Source organism: Dreissena polymorpha, chromosome 4 (genome assembly GCF_020536995.1).
Source record: "Dreissena polymorpha isolate Duluth1 chromosome 4, UMN_Dpol_1.0, whole genome shotgun sequence".
Taxonomy (NCBI): Eukaryota; Metazoa; Mollusca; class Bivalvia; order Myida; family Dreissenidae; genus Dreissena; species Dreissena polymorpha.
Window position 1 is genome coordinate 57,909,848 of NC_068358.1, and position 25,725 is coordinate 57,935,572.

The 25,725-nt window shown below is 36.5% G+C and overlaps 1 protein-coding gene across 1 annotated transcript; it reads right to left on the reverse strand.

Annotated features, from left to right (window-relative positions):
• Positions 1 to 1,760: 1,760 nt before the first annotated feature.
• On the reverse strand, positions 1,761 to 23,998 carry LOC127878446 (uncharacterized). Its single transcript, XM_052424971.1, has 14 exons — positions 23,909 to 23,998; positions 22,928 to 23,028; positions 21,329 to 21,476; positions 19,774 to 19,935; positions 19,214 to 19,259; positions 18,408 to 18,548; positions 16,662 to 16,781; positions 10,284 to 10,403; positions 8,263 to 8,393; positions 7,481 to 7,687; positions 6,421 to 6,456; positions 5,906 to 6,113; positions 5,463 to 5,739; positions 1,761 to 1,968 (listed from the first exon to the last, which is right to left on the reverse strand). Exons 2-14 carry the CDS (start codon positions 23,014 to 23,016, stop codon positions 1,896 to 1,898), a joined length of 1,758 nt encoding a protein of 585 aa, XP_052280931.1. The 5' UTR covers positions 23,017 to 23,028; positions 23,909 to 23,998; the 3' UTR covers positions 1,761 to 1,895.
• Between the last annotated feature and the right edge of the window lie 1,727 nt (positions 23,999 to 25,725).

A 25,725-nucleotide genomic window follows, 5' to 3' on the forward strand; every position in this document is an offset into this window, starting at 1 on the left:
TCTCAGACACAGATGTCAGACCCAGCATATGTACAGCATTAGCAGCCTTCCATCAGCTAAAGAACATTAATTTTGATGATCCAGTGCAATAGGCATCAACACAAAGATCAGGCTCTTAAATACCATTGTGAAGCCAGTACTACTTTATGGAGCACAAAAGTATTTTTCTCTCACTCTTACATTCAGTATTTATTGAACTTTTTTATCTTAATTTTTTTTAGCCAACCTCAAAACGGTCCAGCAGACCTCGACAAAACTTCACCCAAATGATCCTTTGGCGACATAATATTTCACGGTTGTTAAAATTTGTTGGGCTTTCAGAAAAATTATGTAACTCAGTCTCATCTTGATGTTTAACCTAGGAGCCTGCGCGCAACAATCTGACTCATCTGGGTCATCACTTCTGCCAAATGTTTGAAAAACACACTTGCTGGAGGAAGAAATTTTTCTGAGACAAAGTGCTTCTGATGACTTTAATATGTTGGAGCTTTGACCTTGATATGTGACCTTGGACCTAAATCTTGCACTTAAATAACTCCATCTTGTCATGCTTAACTCCATCTTATAATGTTTATCAACTCTGTCTTTTTTTGAAAATCCACTGATGCTTGAAAAAGTTACACCAATAACAAATGGTAATGACTGATTTCCTTAATTTGACTTGACCTTTAAGCTGGTGTTTGTGCTTCTTTCTATCTCATCATGCTCATTACTTTCACCAAGCTTTTAGAACATCCATTCAAGCTGGACTTATTTATGCTTTAGACAAATATTTCAGAATTTTCAGAATAATAATTTCCCTATTTATCGTAAATTACCTCATCTTAAAGGTTCCACCACCTTTCTGAAAAGGCTGAACACTGAAGAATACATAAATTTTTATTATTGCAAGACATGCAAGTACTTTTTTATTTTTATTACCATCTTTTTTTTTATAAATATACAACATATACATCAAAGAAAACTATTTACACAAGCTACCATATAAAGGTATGCATTGACTAAATCCAGTTTAGTGTACCTACACAAAAAGGAAGGGAAGGGGAAATATACAAAATTGGACCATTTTTTCAGCCAAATATCTTGATCTGTATGTTACATTTGACTGATGTCCATAAATCACTTTGCATACATAAACACAAGACAACATAACAATTAAAGGTACTAAAAAACTCATCATTTGTTTACTGTGAAAAGATTCACAAATATATATCTATCTTTAAACATACTATATATTTAAACTCAAGTTGCGAAAAATTAAAACGTTGTTTACAGAATGATATAAACTCATATAAACAAACAATTTTTACGAGGTCAAGATAATGTGCTAATAGTTATACACGAAATGAAGGACATCATTCTTTAGACTCCAACATTGTTTGTCAGGACTAAATCCTATGACAGCAGAGATATAATCTTTCTCTCTACCCACTCAAAGACTCTGCCTGAGTTTAAGTGGAATAGTATTCAATATATATAAGACTTTCACCACATATTTGGATCTTATGATTTTACGTCTATTACCAACACAACCTGTCCAGGTTTTTTAGTAGATAGTGATATTTCAAGTGTTTGTTTTTATAATGCATATTCCTTATTCTACTATAATAAAATATAATGAAAATTGTTAATATTCCAATCAGGGATCAGGTACTTTTAATACATTTATTTTTCACACTGAGAAAAAAAGCAGAATTTTAAATATGGCCTACACCACACCACAACTTGTTATATGCAAAGCATATATATGAATTGCAGTACAATTCCATATCCTAACATGTTTCCCATCGCACCCTGATAACAGATGTTTGCCTGATTATTGTACAACACTTGGTTTTGGTGTCTACTTTCAGTTCACATGTTTTTTTTACCCTTATTCTTTTAATTTGGATGTTTCAAATAAACTGCTGAGCTTGAACTTCCTCAGGTGCTTTCATTTTGTTGATCTCTTTCATTGTTTCTTTTAGCCTATAACAGACAATATACAAGATCATTTGTGTATAATTTCACAGGAGGGAAGCCCATAGTATTTTTATTTTTATATTTTTTATATATATATATATATGCTATAATATCATATATATATATATATATATATATATATATATATATATATATATATATATATATATATATATATATATATATATATAAACAAGAGGGCTTAGATGGCCCTAGTTCGCACACCTGAGAGGAGTCGGCTCATTCAATCTTTACCAAACGTCAAACTTGACCTAGATATTGTCCGGAAAAACATCCTGGTTAAGTTTTATCATTATTGAACCAAAATTCTGGCATATGGAGTGATTTTGTTTTTGTAAGATTTGACCTGGTGACCTATATTTTGAGTTGACCCCCCTTACCAAACATCAAACTTTGCTTTCACAAATAAATATTATGACCAAGATCCATAAAATCTGAAACAAAATTGTGACCTCTAGAGTGTTTACAAGGATTTTGTATAATATTATGAAAATTTGGACAATCTAAAGGCAATAATTATGGCATTAATTATGTGATATATATATAAAACCAATCTTTTCACCAAGTTTCATGATGATTGGGCAAAACATGTGACTTCTAGTGTTTACAAGCTTTTTTTACTATATAAATATGAGGAAACAGCCCCCCCCCCCAGCAGCCATGTTATTCAACTGACCGGAACCATTTTCAAACTCAACTCTCATATCAAGGAAACAAATGTTCTGACCAAATTTCATGAAAATTGGGCCAAAAATGTGACTTCTAGAGTGTTCACATGTTTTCACTATATACATATAGAGAAAAATGCCCCACCCACTGGCGGCCATGTTTTTTCACCAATCTGGACCATTTTCGAACTCGTCCGAGTTATCAATAAAACCAATGTTTTGACCAACTTTCATGATGATTGGTAAAAAATTGTGACTTCTAGAGTGTTTACAAGGTTTCTCTATAGCCAAATAAGGAAAACTGCCCCCCCCCCGGCAGCCATGTTATTTAACAGACCGGAACCATTTTCGAACTCAACTCTCATATCAAGAAAACAAATGTTCTGAAAAAAAAATTAGGCCAAAAATGTGACTTCTAGAGTGTTCACATGTTTTCACTATATATATAGAGAGAGAGAGAGAGAAAAATGCCCCGCCCACTGGTGGCCATGTTTTTTCACCGATCTGGACCATTTTCAAACTCGTCCGAGATATCAATAAAACCAATTTTTTGACCAACTTTCAAGATGATTGGGCAAAACTTGTGACTTCTAGAGTGTTTAGGAGGTTTCTCTATAGCCATATAAGGAAAACTGCCTCGCCCACTGGCGGCCATGTTTTTCAACGGACCGGAACCACTTTTGAACTCAACCAACATATCATTATGACAAACATTTTGACAAAGTTACATGAAGATTGGGCATGAAATGTGACTTCTACAGTGTTTACAAGTTTTTTCCTTTTTTTTTGACCTAGTCACCTAGTTTTTGACCCAGCATGACCCAGTTTCCAACTCGACCGAGATTTCATTGGGACAAAGCTTCTGACCAAGTTTCATGAAGATCAGACAATAAATGTGGCCTCTAGAGCGTTTACAAACAAATGTGGACTGACGGACAGATGACGGACATAGACCAATCACAAAAGCTCACCTTGTTACTTCCCTTGGATTAGTTTTATTGACCTTTGACCTTGAAGGATGACCTTGACCTTTCACCACTCAAAATGTGCAGCTCCATGAGATAAACATGCATGTCAAATATCAAGTTGCTATCTTCAATATTGCATAAGTTATGGCCAATGTTAAAGTTTTCGGATGGACAGATGGATAGATAGACTGACTGACAGACGGAAGGACAGTTCAACTGCTATATGCCACACTACCGGGGGCATAAAAACTCATAAAAACTGGACTTGTAATACAGATTTGTAAATTACAAATGGCATTGTTTCTAAACACCTGACCATATGGTAAAGTATGTGTTGTATTTGCATCAAAGCTTATAAACATTAAACTATTTTTTACAAACCAAATAATGTTTAGTTAAATAAATAACATTTCCCTTAAAAAGAACATTTTAGTATTGCTTGAATGATTTTCATGTGACAGGTGCTTAAAATGCAGTTTATTACAGTTCAATTAACAAATAAAACAAACTGACTTCCATGTAAACATCCTGACAATAACTGATAACCAGAATTTCACTTCAATATCAAATGCTTAAACCTAACTAAAACATTCTGCAATCATGTTTTAATCTTTAAATCAGATATTTTCTCTTTCCAATTAGAAGAGAATTCTGTTTGAAACAGTTTCTATTTTGTACAAAACCAAATATTTCAAAAAAGCAGTCTCCCACTAGGTTAATGTTGTCTCAGTAATAACATGATCTCCAAACCTTAGTTTATCTAGCCTTAATACTTTGTAGTTGTGTAAGGAAGCAGATTTTAGTTTTCAATAAATTTTTAAACCAAGGAAACCCAAATATTGGTGTGACAAAAAGAACAACTGAAATATTGTCATATTCAGCATATGGTTTTCTACTTTTTGAATTTGTTCAGGATCAAGATTTTTTTAGAAAGACAGACAACTAGGGAAACATAAATATTCCAAATGTTGCCCTCTGTCCATATACTGCGTTTTATAAACTAAAATACTTTTTAAGAATCCAGATTTTTTTAACAGACTGACGGACGGACTGATGACCAGACTGACCAGACAAAAGCTGTAACAAACATATCAATCCTTTACCATTTAAAAACATATTTTGACGCATTTGTAGTCCCTTACAAAGTTATAATTAATTTAAGACCTTTCTTACTAAATTCAAGTTTAAAGGCTCCGTTTCCAACCCTTAGATACTGATGAGCAGTAAACAGCATAAAACCTGAACAGACTGCGAGTTACTCGCAGGCTGTTCTGCTTTAATGCTGTTTGCACATAGCCATATTAACTATGCGTCTAAGTGGGAAAGGGTTTACAATATGGCCCTCAATCTAAATACTGAGTTTCAGGAAAGTGAAGCATTTTTTGTTTTATTGCAAGATCCAGATTTTTCAGACAGACAAAACTGAAGTAAAATTCATATTCCCCATTTTGCCCTCTTTTTATATAATATGTTTGATACAACCTAGCTAACATAGGTCCTTTATTATTTATCACAGGGTCCAGATTTTAGTTTCCAATTATTTCCTCAACCATAGTATCTTTAATCATAGCAACCACTTCGTTGTCTGATAAATTAACTCAAAGACCTACATATTTCACATATGTCCCTCTATCCTCTTACGAAGTTTCATCAACCTAGCTGAAGTTTTTTCTGTTATTTTTAAGATTCTGATGGAAACAATAATGAACTGGTTACACCAGTACCGGACTAAAAACCTTACCTTAAATGTTATTTATTCGAACAGCTGTAGCGTTTGTGTTGAACTCAGAGCAGTTACAGATGTTACGGTTACAACAGTACCAGACTAAAAATGTTAACCTACATGTTATTTATTCGAACAGCTGTAGCCTTTGTGTTGACATCAGAGCAATTAAACTTCAGAGTACTCTCATCCTCAAACGTCTCTCTAAATGTTGGTGTGCTTGAACGCCTTGCGTCGTCTTCCGTTTCCAAGGCAACAAATGTGTCCTCGTTTCCGGACATCAGCTGTCCCTCAAACACGTTCTGCAGTTTCCGGATCGGCGAGAAGATCAGGGCCATTTCCGTTGATTTGAGTGAGTCGACTCGTTTGCTGGTTGGCATCAAACGAAGCTCTTCAGCTGAGGAGGAAGAAAAGCTTGCAGTGTAGGAATTGTAACCTCAATATAGACTGAGATCATCTTCGAATTGTTCAAATTTAAGACTAAGTGATATTTGTGATCTTTTTTGTCTTCAAAAAAGTACAAAATAAGAGACCACACAGGATTGCATTCTATGTGTACAAACCAAAGGATGATCCAGGTCCATCAAATAGTGGCCGCATCTCAGGTGGATCCAAAGATTTAAGAGATTTTGAGGTCCAGGTAGCTATTTCGGACTGGTTAGAGTCCGCCAAGAGATGGGAATCTGGCACATGGATCGAGTTGACAGGGTTAGATTTTCCTGAGGGTTGGATCTGGGTATTTGGTGCACCTGCTCTGCTCCCTGTGTCTAACTGTGAACAAATATTAGATAGAAATAAGTAATTGTTCATTGGAATTCTGTTGTAAGGTCAAGCGAGTGCGTTAAGCGTGTTTATACTTCTGTCAGGGCTTTTTTTCCTGATTTTTTGAAGCCCCCTCACTTTGTGACAAAATGAGTCATGAACTTGTAAAAATTGTGAAATTCAGTTTAAGAATTAGTTTAATAAAAGCATGTTTAATACTTGCATCATATTAAAAAATCTTTGAATAATGCATTAAAATGATTTTAAAGAATATTTTCATTTTCTTGACACTTTCTTTCAACAAATAACCACTTACATTGAGATCATCAATATTTTGACTGGTTAACTCTATCTAAAACCACAGAAAAGCCTTTTTACTGTCAATATCTTGTCTCCCTTATGTAATATATTAGATCAAATTTTAATTTTGATTTGTGAAATGGCTGTTTTTGGCAGTTTAAAGCCCAACAATTTTCACAGTTGAAAATGGCCGCTTTTGTCAAAATTGTGAAATGGCCGTTCACGGCAATTCTCTAAGAAGAAAAAAAGACCTGCTTCTGTAAGGAATATCAAACAAGAGATGTGTTTGTCAGAATCACAATGCTCCCTACTGCGCCGCTTTGAAGCCATATATTTGACATTTGACCTTGAAGGATGACCTTGACCTTTCACCACTCAAAATGTGCAGCTCCATGAGATACACATGCATGCCAAATATCAAATTGCTATCTTCAATATTGCAAAAGTTATGGCCAATGTTAAAGTTTTTGGACGGACGCACAGACTGACGGAAAGTTCAACTGCTATATGCCACCCTACCGGGGTCGTAAAAATAAGTTTCCCCCATCTGTAAATCTGTTCCTTGACAGCCAGACAGGCTTATCAGCCATATTTGCACATGTGCAGCTAGGACCTTCAATGTATTTTTATGTTTAAATAAATGGAAACCAGATATATTCATTCATGTAATTCGCTTTTTTGATCCATTTTTTTAAGTCTTTGTTGACTTTTTATCCAATACAAAACACTACATTTAACCGGCTAAGTGATTGTTTCAGATGGTTAACTGATAAGCCTTTTGCATCCCAACTATTATTGTCAATTCAGCTGACAGTTCAAATTATTACCAATATTTAACCTTTCCCACTCAGAAGCAAAGTAAAAATGTGCAAACAGCATAAAACCAGAACAGCCTGTGAGTTACTCGCAGTCTGTTTAGGTTTTATGCTGTTTGCTCCTCATCAGTATCTTAGGGTTGGAAATGTAGCCATTAAAAATTGAATCTAGTAAGAAAGGTCTTTAATTAAATGTAACTATCTAAGGGACTACAAATGGGTAAAAACAGGTATATAAGTGGTCAAGGGTTTAAGCCATACTTTTGACTCAATGATGGAGACTCTGTTCTCCAGTAAGGTCATTCTGGCTGCCAGCGTACTCAGCTGGGACAGCACTTTTTCCAGCTGGATACTGCTGTTGTTGCTGCTGCTGTTGATGTTCTTATTCCCTGACGAATCCCCCAGTAATCCTGACTTCTGCATCAGTTCCATCTGGGTATGCATGCTGGTCACAAGTTTGGTGACTGTCTGCAAATGTAGGAAACATCTGTTCTCATACAAAATTATACCACGAATACATTGGAAGATTACCTCTGAAATCAATTATGCATGTACATGTATATAGTCAATGAATATCTGATCCTGCTTAACCCTTTCCCATTAAGAAGCAAAGTGAAAATGGCTATGTGCAAACAGCATAAAACCAGAACAGCCTGCAAGTTACTCGCAGTCTGTTCAGGTTTTATGCTGTTTGCTGCTCATCAGTAACTTAGGTTTGGAGGTTTGGAAATGAAGCCTTTGAAACTTGAATCTAGTAAGAAAGGTATTTAATTAACTTTAACCTTCTAAGGGACAACAGACGCGTGAAAATATGTATCTAAGTGGCAAACAGTTTGGATCCAGATGAGTCCACAAAACGTGGTGTCTCATCAGGATCCAAACTGTTAGCTATTCTGGTAGTATTCTTTGAAAAAAAATCGAAGAAAATGCTTATTTTAGAAATTCAGCAGACGATATTTTAGCAGATGACAAATTTCCCAGCATGCAAAGGGTTAACCCATGACAACCGAACATCCTGCACTAGATAAGATACTGGCCCATACCTCCTGCAGTCCTGACACCTGTGAGGTGACCTCCAGCAGCTGGTCCTGCTGTGATGCCACGGGGCCGTTCAGAATGGAGTCATGGGAGGGGGCCTGTATCTCCAGGATGCTCGGTTCTTGTGTATCGTGATCTGTGGTAAAAGTAGTCTTATTTTTATAAGATGCGCAAAGAACTTAGAGATACTTTTTATATGGGCTTGATATTACCAATATAAAAAGTAGCTTAATATTTGAGAGCGTCAACAAGTTGGATTATGGTAAAAGAAAATGTGAAAATAGCAGCAACTAGATTTACTGTTTGTCAGCCGCAAATGCATCTCTTTAAGTCCAACAGGTTTGGGTTTTTTTACCCGCCACTTTAACCAGTAAATCGGCCATATCATGGCGTTGAATTAACCTGATTATATTGTATTACTTTTAAACTGTATTTCAGCCGTATCATGATGGTGGTTTTACCTTCTAAATATTTTCCTGGCATGCTTTGCATATCTGAGCTGATTACATGTACTTAGTGTCATTAACTGTTCACTGCCCTGCATGAGAAATAGGCAGGTACAAAATGTCTATTGAAATACTAACATGAACATTTCTTGCCCCAGTTATTAGGGCCATTTGAACTCAACCCACCAAATTAACAGTCCAGGATTGAACCAACTGAGCAAGCAAGATCCCTGATACTGCTTTGTATAAATGCTGATGGCAGTCAATTTGCAATTCATGTGAATTTATTGGGAGCCAAATGTAATCTTTTGAACTAAGTCTGCTACACATTTTATTTAATGATTGTGTAACAAACAGATAATTGCAATTTATATTTATGAGGAACTCAAAATTGTTAATGATGTGCATGCTCCCATAAACATTTAAAGGGGAGCATATGTTTTCCACTGTGTCCATCATTTATGGAACCTGCTAGTCTGGGCTACTTCTTCCCAACAAAAGACTTGAACCACACACAACTTCAAGTGGAGCTTCATTTCCAAGAGGAGGTTTGCAAACTACTCTTACATGAGAGCCATGCGTAAATCAGTCTTATGCCATATGCGTCAAATATAACTCCAGCCCAGCCTGTGCATTTGCCTAGTCTGGTCAGAAGGTACACTGTCTGCAAATGAGACCACAAGATCTTGCAAGGCTTTGTAGCGGACAGTGTAGCTACTGACCAGACTGCAGGAATGTTGACCTCATAAGGCATAAGACAAATGTTCCCAGTACACTGCTCATTTAAGTTCTGCTTCAAGTATTGTCAGAGGATTATGGTGTGTTTTTTAAAACATTCTGTAAATAGGGAATTACGCATAAATTCTTGATAAACGTATTTTCCAGAAGAAAACTGGCCGCATTTAAATTATTTTTTTACAAAAAGCCTAATTACCAAGATCACATGTGTATTCCGGATCCGGATCATAGTGTCTGCAAAGGATACCCAATACAGTCGCTAGTTACAATTACAGGATGATATCTTAAAAGTGTGGATAGATTAAACAAGTACAGTAAAATGATCTTAAACAAGAGCACCGCATAACGGGTGCCATGCTCGGCTGCGAAAGCTTGTCAGAATATTTTTTTTTAGAGGTCACAGTGACCTTGACCTTTGACCTAGTGACCCAAAAATGGGTGTGGCGTGTATAACTCATCAAGGTGCATCTACATATGAAGTTTCAAAGTTGTAGGTGGAAGCACTTTGACTTTAGAGCCTATGTTAAAGTTTTATATTAGAGGTCACAGTGACCTTGACCTTTGACCTAGTGACCCAAAAATGGGTGTGGCATGTAGAACTCATCAAGGTGTATTTACATATGAAGTTTCAAAGTTGTAGGTGGAAGCACTTTGATTTTAGAGCCAATGTTAAGGTTTGAGAAGACGCCTATGGCGGATGGCTGACTGCGGACGACGAGCTGGCTATGACAATACCTCGGGTTTTCTCCGAAAACAGCCGAGCTAATAATATGAGACAACACTTTACACACATGCATTAAGCCTGGTGTTCCCTGAGCGTGAAACTTAATTGTTAATCTTACTTCTTGGCATGGAGATGACCTCTACAGAATTAAGACACGCCCTCTTAATGCTCGGCGTGTTAAAACAACTGTTGAACTGGAAACGGTCCGAGACCAGACCCTGTCCACTGGCTGATGACTCTGAAAAAATAAATAGCAATATTTTATCAATATTTTATTAACTGTTCATTATTCATCTGTATATAAAACTGACCATAAGAGTTAATCTTATCATATTAGTGTGACTTAGCCACTTAAATAAGTTTTTAGTTGACACAGAATTATGCACTTCTGTTAAATCATCGTTATAGTTAATTGGGTTGATAATATCAAAGTATTATAACTAGTGATGTCACGATGATTGAATGAAATAAATTTATTGTTGTTAAATGAGAAAGTCAGCGGTAATCGTTTCTTTAACCAAAAAATCGAGGTGGCTGATTTAGTAGATAATCAAAGACTGAAATTGAGATAAACTCAGTTGGTAGTCAGTGATTAATATATGTGTTTGTTTATTTCACAGTTTAAAACACTTCCCTTTGTTTATATTGTTTTACATATCACACATATGAACTAGTTACCCCAATTTCAATAGGGGTCATCTTCTGTCCAAGGCAAATGTACAAGTGAAGTGTCAAGCCAATCTGTCATTTCATTGACGATTCATTGATCGGAAACAATTTTCACACTAAATGAGACAATGACCTTGACCTTTGACCTGGTGACCCAAATTTCAATAGAGGTCATCTACTGTCCAAGGCCAATACACATGGGAAGTATAAAGCCAATCAGTGAATCAGTTGACAAGTTATTGATCAGAAACAATTTCACTTAGTGTGACAGTGACCTTGACCTTGTGACCCTAATTTCAATACGCACCATATATTATCAACACCAATGCACATAGGAAGTATCAGGCCAACCAGTCCCTCAGTTCACAAGTTATTGATCGAATTTTCACTCTTAGTGTGACAGTGACCTTGACCTTTGACCCAGTGACTCCAATTTCAATAGGGTCATCTACTGGCAAAGACCAATGCACATGGGAAGTATCAAGCCAATTGGTCAATACTTTCACAAGTTATTGATCGGAAACAAACTGGTGTACTGACAGACCGACTGACATCCAGCAAAACAATACATTAATATATCCCCTCTTCTTCGAAGAGGGGCATACAAATATGCATATTTACAAACACAATTAAACAAAGAAAAAATAATGATTGACAAAGCTAGAGGGTGCTACTTAAAATGAGCAAGGTGAAAATACAGAGAAGTCCATTGAAATTTGTTTTCATAATTTTCTAAATGCAGGGATTTATTGATGATTAAATCAAATGCTAACAATAAATGTTTTCAAACATGCTCTTTTGATTTGGCATTGAACATTTACAAACAATATCCATGGATCAAGCAACTGGGCAAAGTGGGCGATTATATCGCCGCGGCTTCCCTTTAATCGCCCGGATCCCTAGCACCGGCCATAATCACTTCGCCCTAAAATCTGGCAATTATCATATCGGCAGCGCTATCAAAGTGGCTTCTGTTTATTACCGAATCCACGCCGAAGTCAATCAACAGACCGAATCAACAAAACTCCGCCCCCTGGCGTAGTAAATTACCTATTGAAAATTGATAAGCAACCATTAACAGCGCTCGTCATATTTGGCAGAAATCTCTCTTGACCAATCAGAGCGCGAGTTACAAACTCCATTTCGGCTAATAGAAAACATGACGACACCGGGCGAGACACTTCGTTAATTGATGTCAATTATCGCAATTAGTGTCCCCAAAATTATGTGGATTAAAAGAATGTCCGTCTCTATGTATTAATTGGTATCTGTTCTTGGTAGACAGGTATGTTTATTTTATGCACCACGCCTGTATTGTCCGTTTTTCAAACCGTGAAAACTTGCTTTTCGCGAGTAGTATACTGATGCCTTAAAATGGTGAAAAGATGAGTTGATGTCAACGAAACGCACTATTTTTCCAAAGATCGCGCACATTCGTAGCATGTGTGCCAGAACAATTGCGCGCTCGATATCTATGAGCATTTTTAAAGATCTAGGCAATATTGACTACGCCGAAAATTTAAAGAGCCGATTTACAATCATCTGTCAATAAAATGTATCTATTTACCCAACTTAAGCCTTAAGGCGGAGCGTGTTGTGTTGGAAAATCGATATTGACCAATGAGAGCGCACGCTTTGAGTGAGTGACAGCAATCGTAGGCAGTCGATAACTGCATTAAAATTACGCAGACGAAGCGTGACGAAATTGACATAAGTGTTTGGTTTTGTGGCAGTTTGTTTGCTTTGTTAGACCAACCATTCTAATCTGACGCTTCGTTGTAAACCTCCACGATGAAATCGTGGCTAGTTACTTAGAAAACTGATGATGGCAACCAGGTGTAATCCTCGTGCATTTCATGCGTAATATTGTCAACGCGTAAAGCGTTTTAACAACTTATCTTTGAATTGATTTCACACAACTGTAAAGGTGTTGTTTAATTTGCAAATGGGCATAATAAAATTAGAAATTTGAAAAATCTTCTGAATTTTTATGTTGGACGTTTAACGTAAACGGGACTGGATTATGGGTAATGGATATAGACTTTACTGTAAAAATGTGCTGAACTTAACATGAACTAGTAATTATAACACTGTTTATGTAAACATTATGCTACATTGTGCATTTTGATAGTGCTGACTGAGAAAGAACTGATAAATTAGTGCTTATAGAACTGCTTTTTTAAAATTATTTTCTCATGATTTGATGCTAATATTTTTGTCAGTAATAAATTAATTAAAAGGAATAATTTTATTATTTGAGTTCAAATTCATTTACAGGTCATGGTTCACAATGGCCCATTGGTGATCGCAAAAGATCAACTTCTCCCTAAAACTGCCTCACTTCTCCCTCTACAGAGCTTAGGGAGAAGTGACTTCTCCCAAAAATTGGAGTCTAGCTTGATCCCTGAATATCTGAAAAAAAAACTGATGGATGTTCCTGGATGATGCACTTTGCCAATGTATGGGTTGTGTGAAAACAAATTATTATTCCAAGGCCATAGCTCCCTGAAAACTCACTGGAGAAAAACGACATGACAATATGCACATATGTCAACTATGAAGGGACATTGTATATAATATTAAATCAAATTTGGATAATAAACGCCTGAAAAAAAGTGTGACAGATTAAAAGACCCAAGAACAGATGAAAGGAAGGACTGACTTTGTGTTGACACGAAACTATCACCTGCCAGAGAAATTAGTTTCAGACCGATGATAACTTAATTGTATCAAAATTAGAAGTCTGAAAACCGAACAAAGCAGAGACTATATGACGCCCTATAAAGAGAAGCATACAAATATATTGCGAATAAAATGCATTTCAAATGATAGTCTACATTCAGTGTTTTTCTTCATCATTTTGGGTCTCTGGATTGGGAAGAATAATGCCATTTTTACTAAAACGTGGAAATTACATCCATTCTTTTTTTGCTACAAATACTTTATAACTACGTATACAAATGATGTCAATATACATGTTGTAATTCATTTACTAAGGTTAAACTTATAGAACTTGAAAGGAGATGAACTAAATGTTGAGAATAATATTTTTTTGTTATTTGAAACCTTCAATTGGGAATTTGTATGACATATTTGGGAAAAAATATATACTTTTCCCTCGAGAAATGGGTTCCCATACCAGACCAAAATTTGAATGAAAACAAGAGATGTGTTCGTCAGAAACACAATGCCCCTAGGGCTCACATAGGTCAAAAATATTCTTCGGGTCGGGTCGGCGGGTCAAAATTAAAATACCCGAGAAAATTCGGGTCGGGTCGGGTCAGACAATACGTAAGTTAATTAAAATAAAACTACATTAATTGTCATAGCATGTTTTAGCGTTCTTAAATATTCAACTGTTTGTCAAGTATATTGTTTAGAATATTATACTTGTTATTGTTTTGATTTATTTAATTATGAATTAAATACTGAACTGCATAAAACTATTTATTAACTTTACGCAACGTTGTTGAACTTTATTAGCATATGTAAGTATTACTAGAAATAGCGATCAAAAGTGAATGTACAGGAAAAACAACCTGTCAAGCAAAAATAAAGTTTGTCTTAGGTCGAGAAGAGAAGCCAAAATAACTTTCACTGTAAGCTCTAACTGCATTTTCTACGTTGAAGTCAATATATTTTATAATACAAGCTTCGTTTTTTTAAAGTCACCATTTTTGGATCTGAATAACAAATTAAAGGAGCTGTCAACCAGATTGTCGAAGAAAAGAAAAGTTCTAAAATACCGTATTTTTTATAATTCTTAGTTTACATTGATTAAAACATCACGACTGGTATATTACATTACTTGAAAAAGTTTTGAAGTTTTCATATTTTCAGTATATTCGGTAATAAAATGTTACTGCATGTGTATGTGCTTCAGGTAACTACCAGTTGTTAACTATAAATAACGCAAATAGATTGATCATCATCGTCCCGTGGTAAACCCAGAAATGCAAATGGCGCATGCTTAGTGAATTGCATATATTTTATATATAAAATGATCAATCTACTTCGACATTTATAGCGTGTATATCGTTATGTAACCTATTTTCGCGATGTACTTTCTATTTCACATCGTTTAATTGTATTACCGAATATACTGAAAATATGAAAACTTAACAACTTTTTTCAAGTAATGTAATATACGAGTCGTGATATTTTAATCAATATAAACTAATAATTGTAAAAAAATACGGTATTTTAGAACTTTTCTTTTCTTCGTCAATCTGGTAGACAGCTCCTTTAAACTCGACATAAATTTTATGCTTTTGGTGCGTCACTTCTATTCATTTATGACTATTTGTAATAACATCACTGCTTAACCTGATAAAGGATGTGATTTTACTTCACTTGTTTAAAAGAGATGAATTGACTACATGTTCAACATATAATCTTTTACTTCGTAGCTTGCGACCCGAACCGGTATCGTTCGCAGAAACTTTGACCCGGATCCGCGGGTATTTTTTTGACCCGCGGATCCGGGTTTTTTCGGGTACCCGTTTGAGCACTAATGCCCCCTATTGCGCCGCTTTGAAATTATTATTTTTTGACCTTTGACCTTGAAGGATGACCTTGACCTTGAACTTCCACCACTCAAAATGTGCAGCTTTATGAGAACGCTGCTTTGAATTATTATTTTTTACCTTTGTCCTTGAAGGATGACCTTGACCTTGAAGGATGACCTTGACCTTGAACTTCCACCACTCAAAATGTGCAGCTTCATGATAACGCCGCTTTGAAATTATTTCTTTCTTTTATCTTTGACCTTCAAGGATGACCTTGACCTTGAAGGATGACCTTGACCTTGAACTTCCACCACTCAAAATGTGCAGCTTCATGAGAACGCCGCTTTGAATTTTTTTTTCCTTTGACCTTGTAGGATGACCTTGACCTTGAAGGATGACCTTGGCCTTGAACATCCACCACTTAAAATGTGCAGCAACATGATAACGCCGCTTTGAATTTTTTATAATTTTTTTTTACCTTTGACCTTGAAGGATAACCTTGACCTTGAACTTCCACCACTCAAAATGTGCAGCTTCATGAGATACACATGCATGCCAAATATCAAGTTGCTATCTTCAATATTAAAAAAGTAATGGCCAATGTTTAAGTTTTCAGAACGACAGACGCCATATATTTGACATTTTACCTTGAAGAATGACCTTGACCTTCACCTTTCACCACTCAAAATGTTCAGCTCCATGAGATACACATGCATGCCAAATATCAAGTTGCTATCTTCAATATTGAAAAAGTTATGGCAAATGTTAAAGTTTTTTGGACGGACAGGCGCCATAAATTTGACATTTGACCTTGAAGGATGACCTTGACCTTTCACCTCTCAAAATGTGCAGCTCCATGAGATACACATGCATGCCAAATATCAAGTTGCTATCTTCAATAGTGAAAAAGTTATGGCCAATGTTAAAGTTTTTTTTCGGACGGACGGACTGACTGACATACTGACACACTGACATTCTGACGGACAGTTAAACTGCTATATACCACCCTACCGGGGCATAAAAACCCACTTACATTCGGTCTGAACACCATCTGTAAATAGCAGCAGAAGGGAATCATAAAGAGGATGATGCAGTACCCTGCTAATTACCTCTGTATTTGTACCCAGTGTGTGATGCAGTACCCTGCTAATTACCTCTGTATTTGTACCCAGTGTGTGATGCAGTACCCTGCTAATTACCTCTGTATTTGTACCCAGTGTGTCAAGAGTTACAGAGGATCATCCTTTGCAGTTTGCATGGACTCTTCCAAGACACCATTAAGCAAGATTTGCCGATCACAAAACATAGACAATATGTACCTGGAGAGTACATGTGCACTTCCCTGGGAGAGCTGAACGTGACTTTTGACACCACTTCTGTAGGCTGTTGATCCGAACGGTAACTGCCAACCGACTCAAAGCTGGACCTTTCTGAACTGTCTACAATTAACAAACGCAAAATAATGTTTTTTTTCTGATAATCATGCTATCATTGATGAAACAAGAACAAAACTCATCTCAACGCCCCCCCCCACACACACACACTGTTCTTTGAAGCAGGCAAGAATTTTAAATGGACTAGAACCATTTTAAAACTAAACAAGAGATGTGTTTGTCAGAAACACAATGCCCCCTATTGCGCCGCTTGGAAATTTTATATATTTTTTTGACCTTTGACCTTCAAGGATGACCTTGACCTTGAACTTCCACCACTCAAAATGTGCAGCTTCACGAAAACGCCGCTTTGAAATCTTTTTTTTTACCTTTGACCTTGAAGGATGACCTTGACCTTGAAGGATGACCTTGACCTTCCACCACTCAAAATGTGCAGCTTCATGAGAACACCGCTTTGAAAAAAATATTATTATTATTTTTGACCTTTGACCTTGAAGGATGACCTTGACCTTGAAGGATGACCTTGACCGTGAACTTCCACCACTCAAAATGTGCATCTTCATGATAACGCCGCTTTGATTATTTTTTTAACCTTTGACCTTGAAGGATGACCTTGACCGTGAAGGATGACCTTGACCTTGAACTTCCACCACTTAAATTGAGCAGTTTCATGAGATTGCCGCTTTGAATTTAAAAAAAAAATTACCTTTGACCTTGAACCTTGAACTTCCACCACTCAAAATGTGCAGCTTCATACATGCATGCCAAATATCAAGTTGCTATCTTCAATAGTGAAAAAGGTATGGCCAATGATAAAGTTTTTTTCGGACGGACGGACGGACAGACTGACTGACATACTGACGGACAGTTCAACTGCTATATGCCACCCTACCGGGGGCATAAAAAACTAGATATCATGACAGCGAATGGTCTGAGCAAGTTTAATGATGATTGGAGAAAAAATTGCACAGTGTTCTCTAGCTATATATCAAACAAATGAGTATTCAGCAGCAGCCATGTTTTTCAATGGACCAGAACAACTGAACAAGTATTAAACTTGGCCAAGATATCATTAGATGACTCGTCGAAACAATTATGAACATAAGGCAAAATGTGACTTTTATGAGCGAGTCCTTTACTAAAGCAATATAAGGAAAACTGCACAAACTCCTGGAGGCCATGTTTGTCAAGGGACCAGAACAATTTTAAAACTTGGCTGAAATATCATAAGAACTAATGTTGTTAGCAAGTTTCATGATTATAGGGTAAACAATGTAAATTCAAGAGCTTTTACTTTACTAACACCTGGTGACCCAGTTTGACAGGATGCAAAAAGAAATCTCATTATCTGTGTCAAATTCTAATTTTGTGACCCCATATTAGACGTGGTACACTGCTTATAAAGATAATAATTCAACAGCAACTAGTGCAGCTGTTTATTGACATAAACAAGCTGTATAATAAGTCATAGCCATTTGCCTGATCAGGCATTGCATTCATTGTTTTAGGTTGGGTGTGTGTTTCTTTTAATTGTTGTTGCACCAACTCAAAACCATGCACATTTTTTCCTATTTAAATTGCTTTACATTTGTACCCCAAACATTTTAATAATTGTACACCCTACAGAAACATTTTCAATGACTGTCATGCATAAAACTCAATATCTCTTACTGTTAGTTTCTGCAACATGGCGTACGGGCACAGTGTGGCTGGTCCCCTGTGAGACATGTCGCACAGGCTGGGATTCAGCGGGCGTTATCAGCTCATTAATGACCTGTTGATTCTGAGTCAGTGATTTTCTCTTAGACACACCTAGCAAACAAACAAAAATGTAAGGTCCCAAGGACACAATAATAATTATAACAAGAGTACCATGGTCACAAAGAATATGTTAAAAAAGTGTAAAGATTGGACAATCTCAATTGATTTCTCTTAGTTTACCTTGGACCTTAAACTGTGAAAATTGATCTGTGACCTGGGGAATTGGATATAGTGTATCACTAAGTGTGCTTCTAACTACTATAAAGTTATTTCAAAATCTTTAATTTGGTCAAGACTATGTTTTGATCTTTGACCTTGATTTGTGGGATTGACTTCGAACCTAATAACCTGGTTCTTATATAGACACTCTGTCTTACCATGCTTATTACTTCTGCAAAGTTACATGAAAATACATTTGTACATCAATTTTATGGTCAAGACAAAGAGTTAATTACACTTTTTGTTTTTTTACCTTAGACCTTAAATTGTGACCTTGACCTTGGACATAAAGACCTGTTTCTTGCACACTTTAATTATTCCTATTGATGATGGTGAACACTTCAGACAAGTTTTATGAAAATATCATCAGTGCAAACATCTAATACATGTGAACATATTTTTAATACAAACATAATACTATAAAGTTGCTTTCGTCTTCTACCAAAATAATGTCCATTTTGCAAGAATTTTTTTATTTTTTTATTTTTAATACATACCTTGGGACAAACGTCCCTCTGGAGCAGACTTTGGTCTGACACTGGTCTAAATGCAAATTGTAGATAATTATGAATAAAAGGAAAGTAAGAGTAAACGAGTCTTCTCAATTGAGTTTGGGGCTGACATGAGGGGCATGTACAGTTTTTAGAAGCATAATGTATGTTAATTTAGGTTATAGGTGAAAATAAGGCACTCAGAAAATTTAATGATTCAGTGTTCACAATTTGTCATATATAAAAAGTTGCCATGAGTAAAGAAACCTTGCTTGAATTCTAAAAAAAAAAACACTAGAGCCATCACAGAAAGCTTGGATACAATCCTCTTTGATTTAATGCAGACTGGTGTAGTCAATGACTCAAAGAATTATGTGATAGTTTGTTTAAATAATTGTAGTTGTTATAATTGATACCGTAATGAAATCGGACAGAAACCCCTAAACATATCATTTTCCTGACACTGATGAATAAGTTGTACTGTTCTAATCATTCTTTGAAAGTCTTAAAATTATGATCTTACTTGAAAATGTGCAGTGTAAAAATATATGTAAAATCGTGTATACTTTCATGGTTGTTTTCTTTGGGCCAGGGTTGAGCTGGGATTGTTTTTTCTGCACCAGGTCAAGAATCTCAGTGCACATTATAATCTTGCGTTCCACAAAACCTTTCCCAAAGAACTGCTCCTTAGTGATGGGTGGTTTGTAGGCGAAAATATCTCTCAACACCTGGTCATACAGCAAAGAATGACAAACTTTTAAGAATATTATAACATATATGTATCTGCGAGAACATTTTGAGCATTCTTCTTCACTCAATAATTGCTTCAACAAGAAATTAGTGTTATTACCGGTCATCGTGGACAATTTATTAATTTAAATATCTTAGCAACAATTATTATACCTTCAATCATAATTATATACCAAAAAATTTTCATAACATAATTTTCTTATCAAGTTAAAAATTAATATGATATATTTTGATATCTAAATTTCACAGAAATATATAATTTATGTGGTGCAGTTTTATCTAATACCCCCTCACACCGGACTGGCGTCCTTACGGCGACCCAGGTCGCAGTGGACGCCATAGACGCCGGAGGGATGCAAGAGGACGCCGAAAATTAATCAGGACCCGAGCCCACAGCGACCACTTTGAACATGTTCAAAGTAGTCGCCAAAGTCCGGCTTTTTACGGCGTTCTGTTTAGGACGTCCTAGGGACAACGTCGAGACGCAGTAGTCGTATAAAGGACGTGGTAGGGTCGCTGAAAGGTCACCGCTCAAACCTACAGAAAATGATCATTGACTGCAAGGCGACCGCACAGCGACCTTATTGCGACATAAGCACGTCGTTTGTATGTCTATTGCGTCCTCAGAACGACTATGGTCGCAATAAGAACGCCAAGGACGCCGCTCAGACGCCGTATGGTCGGCTTTGGCCGCCGTAAGGGCGCAGTACAAACGCGGTAAGGTCGCCAGGGACGTATTAAGGACGACGTGAAGACGCGCAGAACGCCATAAACCAGGACGCTGGTGTGACGGGAAGGCGAAAAACAGCATTTTTACCGAAAAAGTAATTGGAGTCCTTACTACGACAATCAGAAATTTACAGAAACACAGTCTTAGGTCGCCGTAAGCATGCCAGTCCGGTGTGACGGGGCTATACATTCAAACTTATACTACCGACTGCAACAGACTCCAAAAACCTAATCTTTATAATCACTGCACAGTTTTGAAATCATTCAATATCCTTAAATAAACACCATGAAAATGCAATGAATTCTTGTTTTCAACATTAAAGATATTTAAATAATAAGGCAATCCCAAAATATGCCTGCATGTAAGCCTCCTTTAAGCAAACACAAACTTTCATACTTGATTGTCTTCATTGTTCATAACCAATGATTGCAAAATCCCAAGTTTCATTATACTTGGTCAATGAAAATGATGGAAACCACCTCTTTGATGTGACCCCATGCAAACCAGTCTGCCTGCTGTACCCAAATCTACTTCCTGGGTAATCAAGATTTTCAACTTTTCATTGAAAAACATCTTTGCCTCAAAAACAAATCAAAATATCTTGACGAATTTATGCATACACACTTGCAATTTTATTTCACCTTATATATTGCTTCCATGAACCTGGCATCAGATTTTCCATATAGCTCAATGTCTTTGCCCAGGATGAGCTCAGCAACTGCTGGACTGAAGCTGGTGAAGGCGTAGTGGTAGACTGGCAAAAAAGCATTTGGTGCACCCTCACTTACACTGAAAATCACCAAAAAAAATATACACAAGCTTGTGTTAATTGTAAGAATATGAATACAAAGAAAAACATTTACAGGTTCAAAGTCTTTGACCAGACGATACTTATAAATCACTCACCAAGTAGGAGAAAGATCTAGATCACATAAGGTACAAGGTGCTAAAAAGGGGCAGGGTGCAAAAGCAATCTGTATGGGGACATTTTCTAATAATTTGCTATATCCCAGGACTTAGTTTGCAATGAAGGTTTTGAAGCATAGAATGATCATATGTCATTGAAAACCAGTATATGCAAAATCATATTAAATTTTAATAGATTTATAAACTGTTTAATTAAAGAAAGAAAGGCAGCGTAATTTAGGTTTGCCTTCCAGTAAAACATTAAGGACCAAATCTTAGTTTCCAGCTCTTAAACAACTCAACAATAATACCAATCAAATTGCAATTTCAAAACCTTAAAACTATTTCATGTAATATTTCAGGGTTTTTTTTTAGAGAAAGGGGAAGACGCTGGACGCTGGGTAAAAGGGGAAAAAAGAGTGCGAAAGAGACATATTAGGGGAAAAAATAAAAACTGTTCATTTCAATGACTATAACTCATCAAAAGAGGCTTGTCTCCGTCCTTTTTGTTCTTAAACACATTTAACACGTATTAAAGTCAAAGTCCTTAATTAAGTTGCAGGTGTAGATCTAATTATGGGAAATGTTTTCAACTATATTTCTGTACTGGGGCCGGGGGACGATGTCAATTTTGTGATTTCAATTTCATGATGAATGGGTGGACGATCTTGATCTGCTACAGTATTGGAAGGGAAAGGAGCGGCAGCTGCAGATTGTCTACTTTCACTTTCACAATGTTCGATGTTTATTACCTCAGAATCCTGCTGGGTTATAACGGTTTTCGATGATTCTTTCTTAAAAAATGCCTCGATGCATTCAGTATCTTCCGAGTCCGAATGTTTTATTTTGTTTGTGTAAGAACGCCAATTGTGAGACATTTTTTTTTTGTTTTCACGTTTATATCTTGGCTTGCACATAGCCCGTATGAAAATTCAACTGGTTTCCGGTAATTTATTGACGAAACACCCTTCTCGCGCAAGACCGGAATCCAGTAAAATAGTCACATGATTATTACGATTAGTTGCCCGGTTTCCATGACGTAATTTAAGAGCTATATTTAGAATAACTGGGATTCCCAGATTTTTTGTGTTCGTCTGGAGAGAGAGAGAAAGATCGTTGTACATGGTGCAAATTGGATAATTGTCGAATGCCCAAAGGAAAAATAAACATTTCTTTGAGAGAAAATATTATATTTTGGTGAAAAATGATATTTTTGGTGGGGAAATTGTAATTTGAGGGGAAAAATTCTGGTAGGAGAAGGCGCCGAATATCGGCGTCACTTTCGTAGTAAAAAAAAACCCTGTATTTTATTTGAATTTTAATTTAACAAGTACCCTGTGATATCTATTTCTTCTACATATTTCATTTCTTTGAGCCTTTTTCTCAACTTGCGGATGTTGTTACCAAGATCTCCTGTTGCCATGATTTTGTAAACCTGAAGAGGTTAAAATAAATATAAAGTTTGAAGTACATGTAAGTATAAAATTATATGAAGACATACGATTCCAGAGATGGAAAATACTTTGCTTTAAGATAAACACAAGAGGAACAATGTGCCAACCAAAGGGCTTTAAGCCACATCACAGGAACAAATGTTGCACTTAAGTCTTTGACAACTAGGTCATTATTGGTTTTAACTTATTTATTTAGCCTTGGCCATGCATCTAAATGTTTTGCATCTGTATTTACAATAGATTGTATATTTTATAAGTTATATAAGCAAAACAGAAATGGTCACAATATAAACATAAAACTGGACAACTCAAAATTATTTAATCACTTTGAGTTTGTAATGCGTTATTGTTTACCATTTGTAAAGGATGATAACACATATATAAGAAAATTCTTTTCAGTATGAGTATAAGCCATAAGTGTTATTTCGCTCACTAAAAAAAACTGATGTCATAATAACATTTCAGTGCATTTCATGGAATACTAGGCTGAAATGTTTTGGTGCATTTATTGGGGAAGTGTCGATGTGTCAACATTTCATGGTCAAACTCTTTTTACTGAATGTGCCAGCTTTTTACAATGATTAAGGCAAATGAGATTGACTTATGAAACAAAAGTATATTCCTCTGTTTCAAAGTCGGAAATAAAGTTAAGTCAAAAGAAATTCATTGAAAGTTGGCCGTTTTATAATGGAAGCATTTAGACTACTCTGTACTGACTGTAGTGCATAGCTGAGATGTCGCGAATTCCTATTGCAAACGTATATCAACAGGGCAATCAATGAGAGTTACCAATTAATACCATTATTAAATAAATTACTTAAACACAAACAACATATATCATACACAAATTAAAATACATACGGTTTAGCTGTAGTATTTTACTAATTTACTAATTTTGATAATAATAAAAACCGCCGATTTTTGTTGTCAATCACGCAGAGGCTTGAAAACCATGCACAGTGCGGCGCAATGTAACACCGGTAGCTTCCAGCAACATGTGAAACTTTTTATATCAAGACTATTCAAATTTATGGGGAAAAAATTCACAAGTTCAAAGATATATTGTGCGAACAAATAGTGCATGTAAGCAGCTCTATTTTTTTTGAACATACACATTAACTCGGAATATCAAGTAATAAAACTCTTTCTTAGATCATGTTCAGACTAAAAACACATGCTTTGTACAAAACTTTGTAATGCTGCATTATATTTGTGATATTTTGACGTATGTGCTCAAGATGAAGTATACAACGAATGATTTTGTTGAAGATGTCCTTGAAACAAAAATATACACTACTTATACATGCAATTTATTTAATAATAAGGACAGCGGTAAAGCAGACGCTGACGGTAACAAACTGACCGAGAGTACCTGTCCTGAACAGGACTGAAAACTGCAACGACCTCTTTAATTACTCACTTCAACCAGACCAAAGTCTCTTTCACAACGATCTCAAACAAGAAGCGAATCAGGAAAGTCCTCCATACTGAAGGCATATGTGGAGGGGTAAGTTGGAAGTCTGAAGGCTTTGAGGAGTCGAAGCTTCCCAAAGAGTGGACCCAGTCTATGGTCATAGAACTACCAAACATGACAATTTCAAGAATAACAGCACCCCAGCGTCATCAGCATTGAGAAACAAATGCAACACCAAAGTTAGCTCTTCCGCAATTTCATCGACTTTAATAAAGCTTTCGACCGCGTTTGGCATGATGGCCTATCGCAGGTTCAGAGAGATATAAGATTGGCAATGGGCTTGCGCAAGTCATTATTGAACTCTACGGAAACGCTAGCAGCACATTACTTCTAAATAGACATAGGGGCATCAAAGGATGTCCGTCAGGGTGTCTGTTGCCCCCTACCCAGTTTAACTTTTTTCTTCAGAAGCTAATACAGGAGACCCTCCAAGACCGCCACACCGGTATCTCCATCGATGGCAGACACTTCTTCAACTTGAAATTCGCTGATGACATTGACCTCTTGGGTGGCACTAGCAATACCTCACCAACAGAATCAATTAAATAGCAGGAGCATAAGGGATGGAGGTATCCACGGATAAGTCAAATATCACAGTGAACACTGCGAAAAACATAAGTGCATGCATAACCATGGACGGTGATAATTAAGTTGGCAAAAGTGACGAGCTTCAAGTACAACAGTGCAACTCTGTCCAAAATGGTAACAATACCGCTGAGGTCAAAATAAGAATTACCATGGCAACCGAAGCGATGACCAGACTGAGAATGTTGTGGACAATCAGCTCAATCATCCTCCCAACCAAGTACAAGCTCTACTTCGTAGTATCCATCCCACTGTTTGGATGCGAGACCTGCACGCTTCACGCGGTCAAAGAATGTAGGAAACTGGCCTCTGAAGCACATGTGTCTACGCAGGCACGACTGTCTATGAAAAGACTGTGCTTCAGGGCGAACCAAAGGTAGGTCGCCGTCGAAGGTAGGTCGAGGCTGTCAGAAGAAAAAGCGGATTGACAATGCGAAAGATTACAGGTTCCCACACATATATGATCTACTTCAGCCCACAACAAACCTGACTGGCGCGGGATCTCTGTGTTTTCGTTCCTCATTACCCGCCCAACGACCAGACCGGTAAAGGAATGATGATGAAGATGATTGTGGTTGTTGTTGTTCATGATGGTGATGATGTTGATGTATTGATTTTA

What these genes read in the sequence shown, in the direction of transcription:
- LOC127878446 (XM_052424971.1), bottom strand. Translation starts at nt 23,016, where the DNA reads ATGGCAACAGGAGATCTTGGTAACAACATCCGCAAGTTGAGAAAAAGG. An exon ending in GAAGAAATAGATATCACAGG is followed by an intron (nt 21,477 to 22,927) that starts GTACTTGTTAAA and finishes GGTGATTTTCAG; the next exon opens with TGTAAGTGAGGGTGCACCAA. An exon ending in CAAAGAAAACAACCATGAAA is followed by an intron (nt 19,260 to 19,773) that starts GTATACACGATT and finishes ATTTGCATTTAG; the next exon opens with ACCAGTGTCAGACCAAAGTC.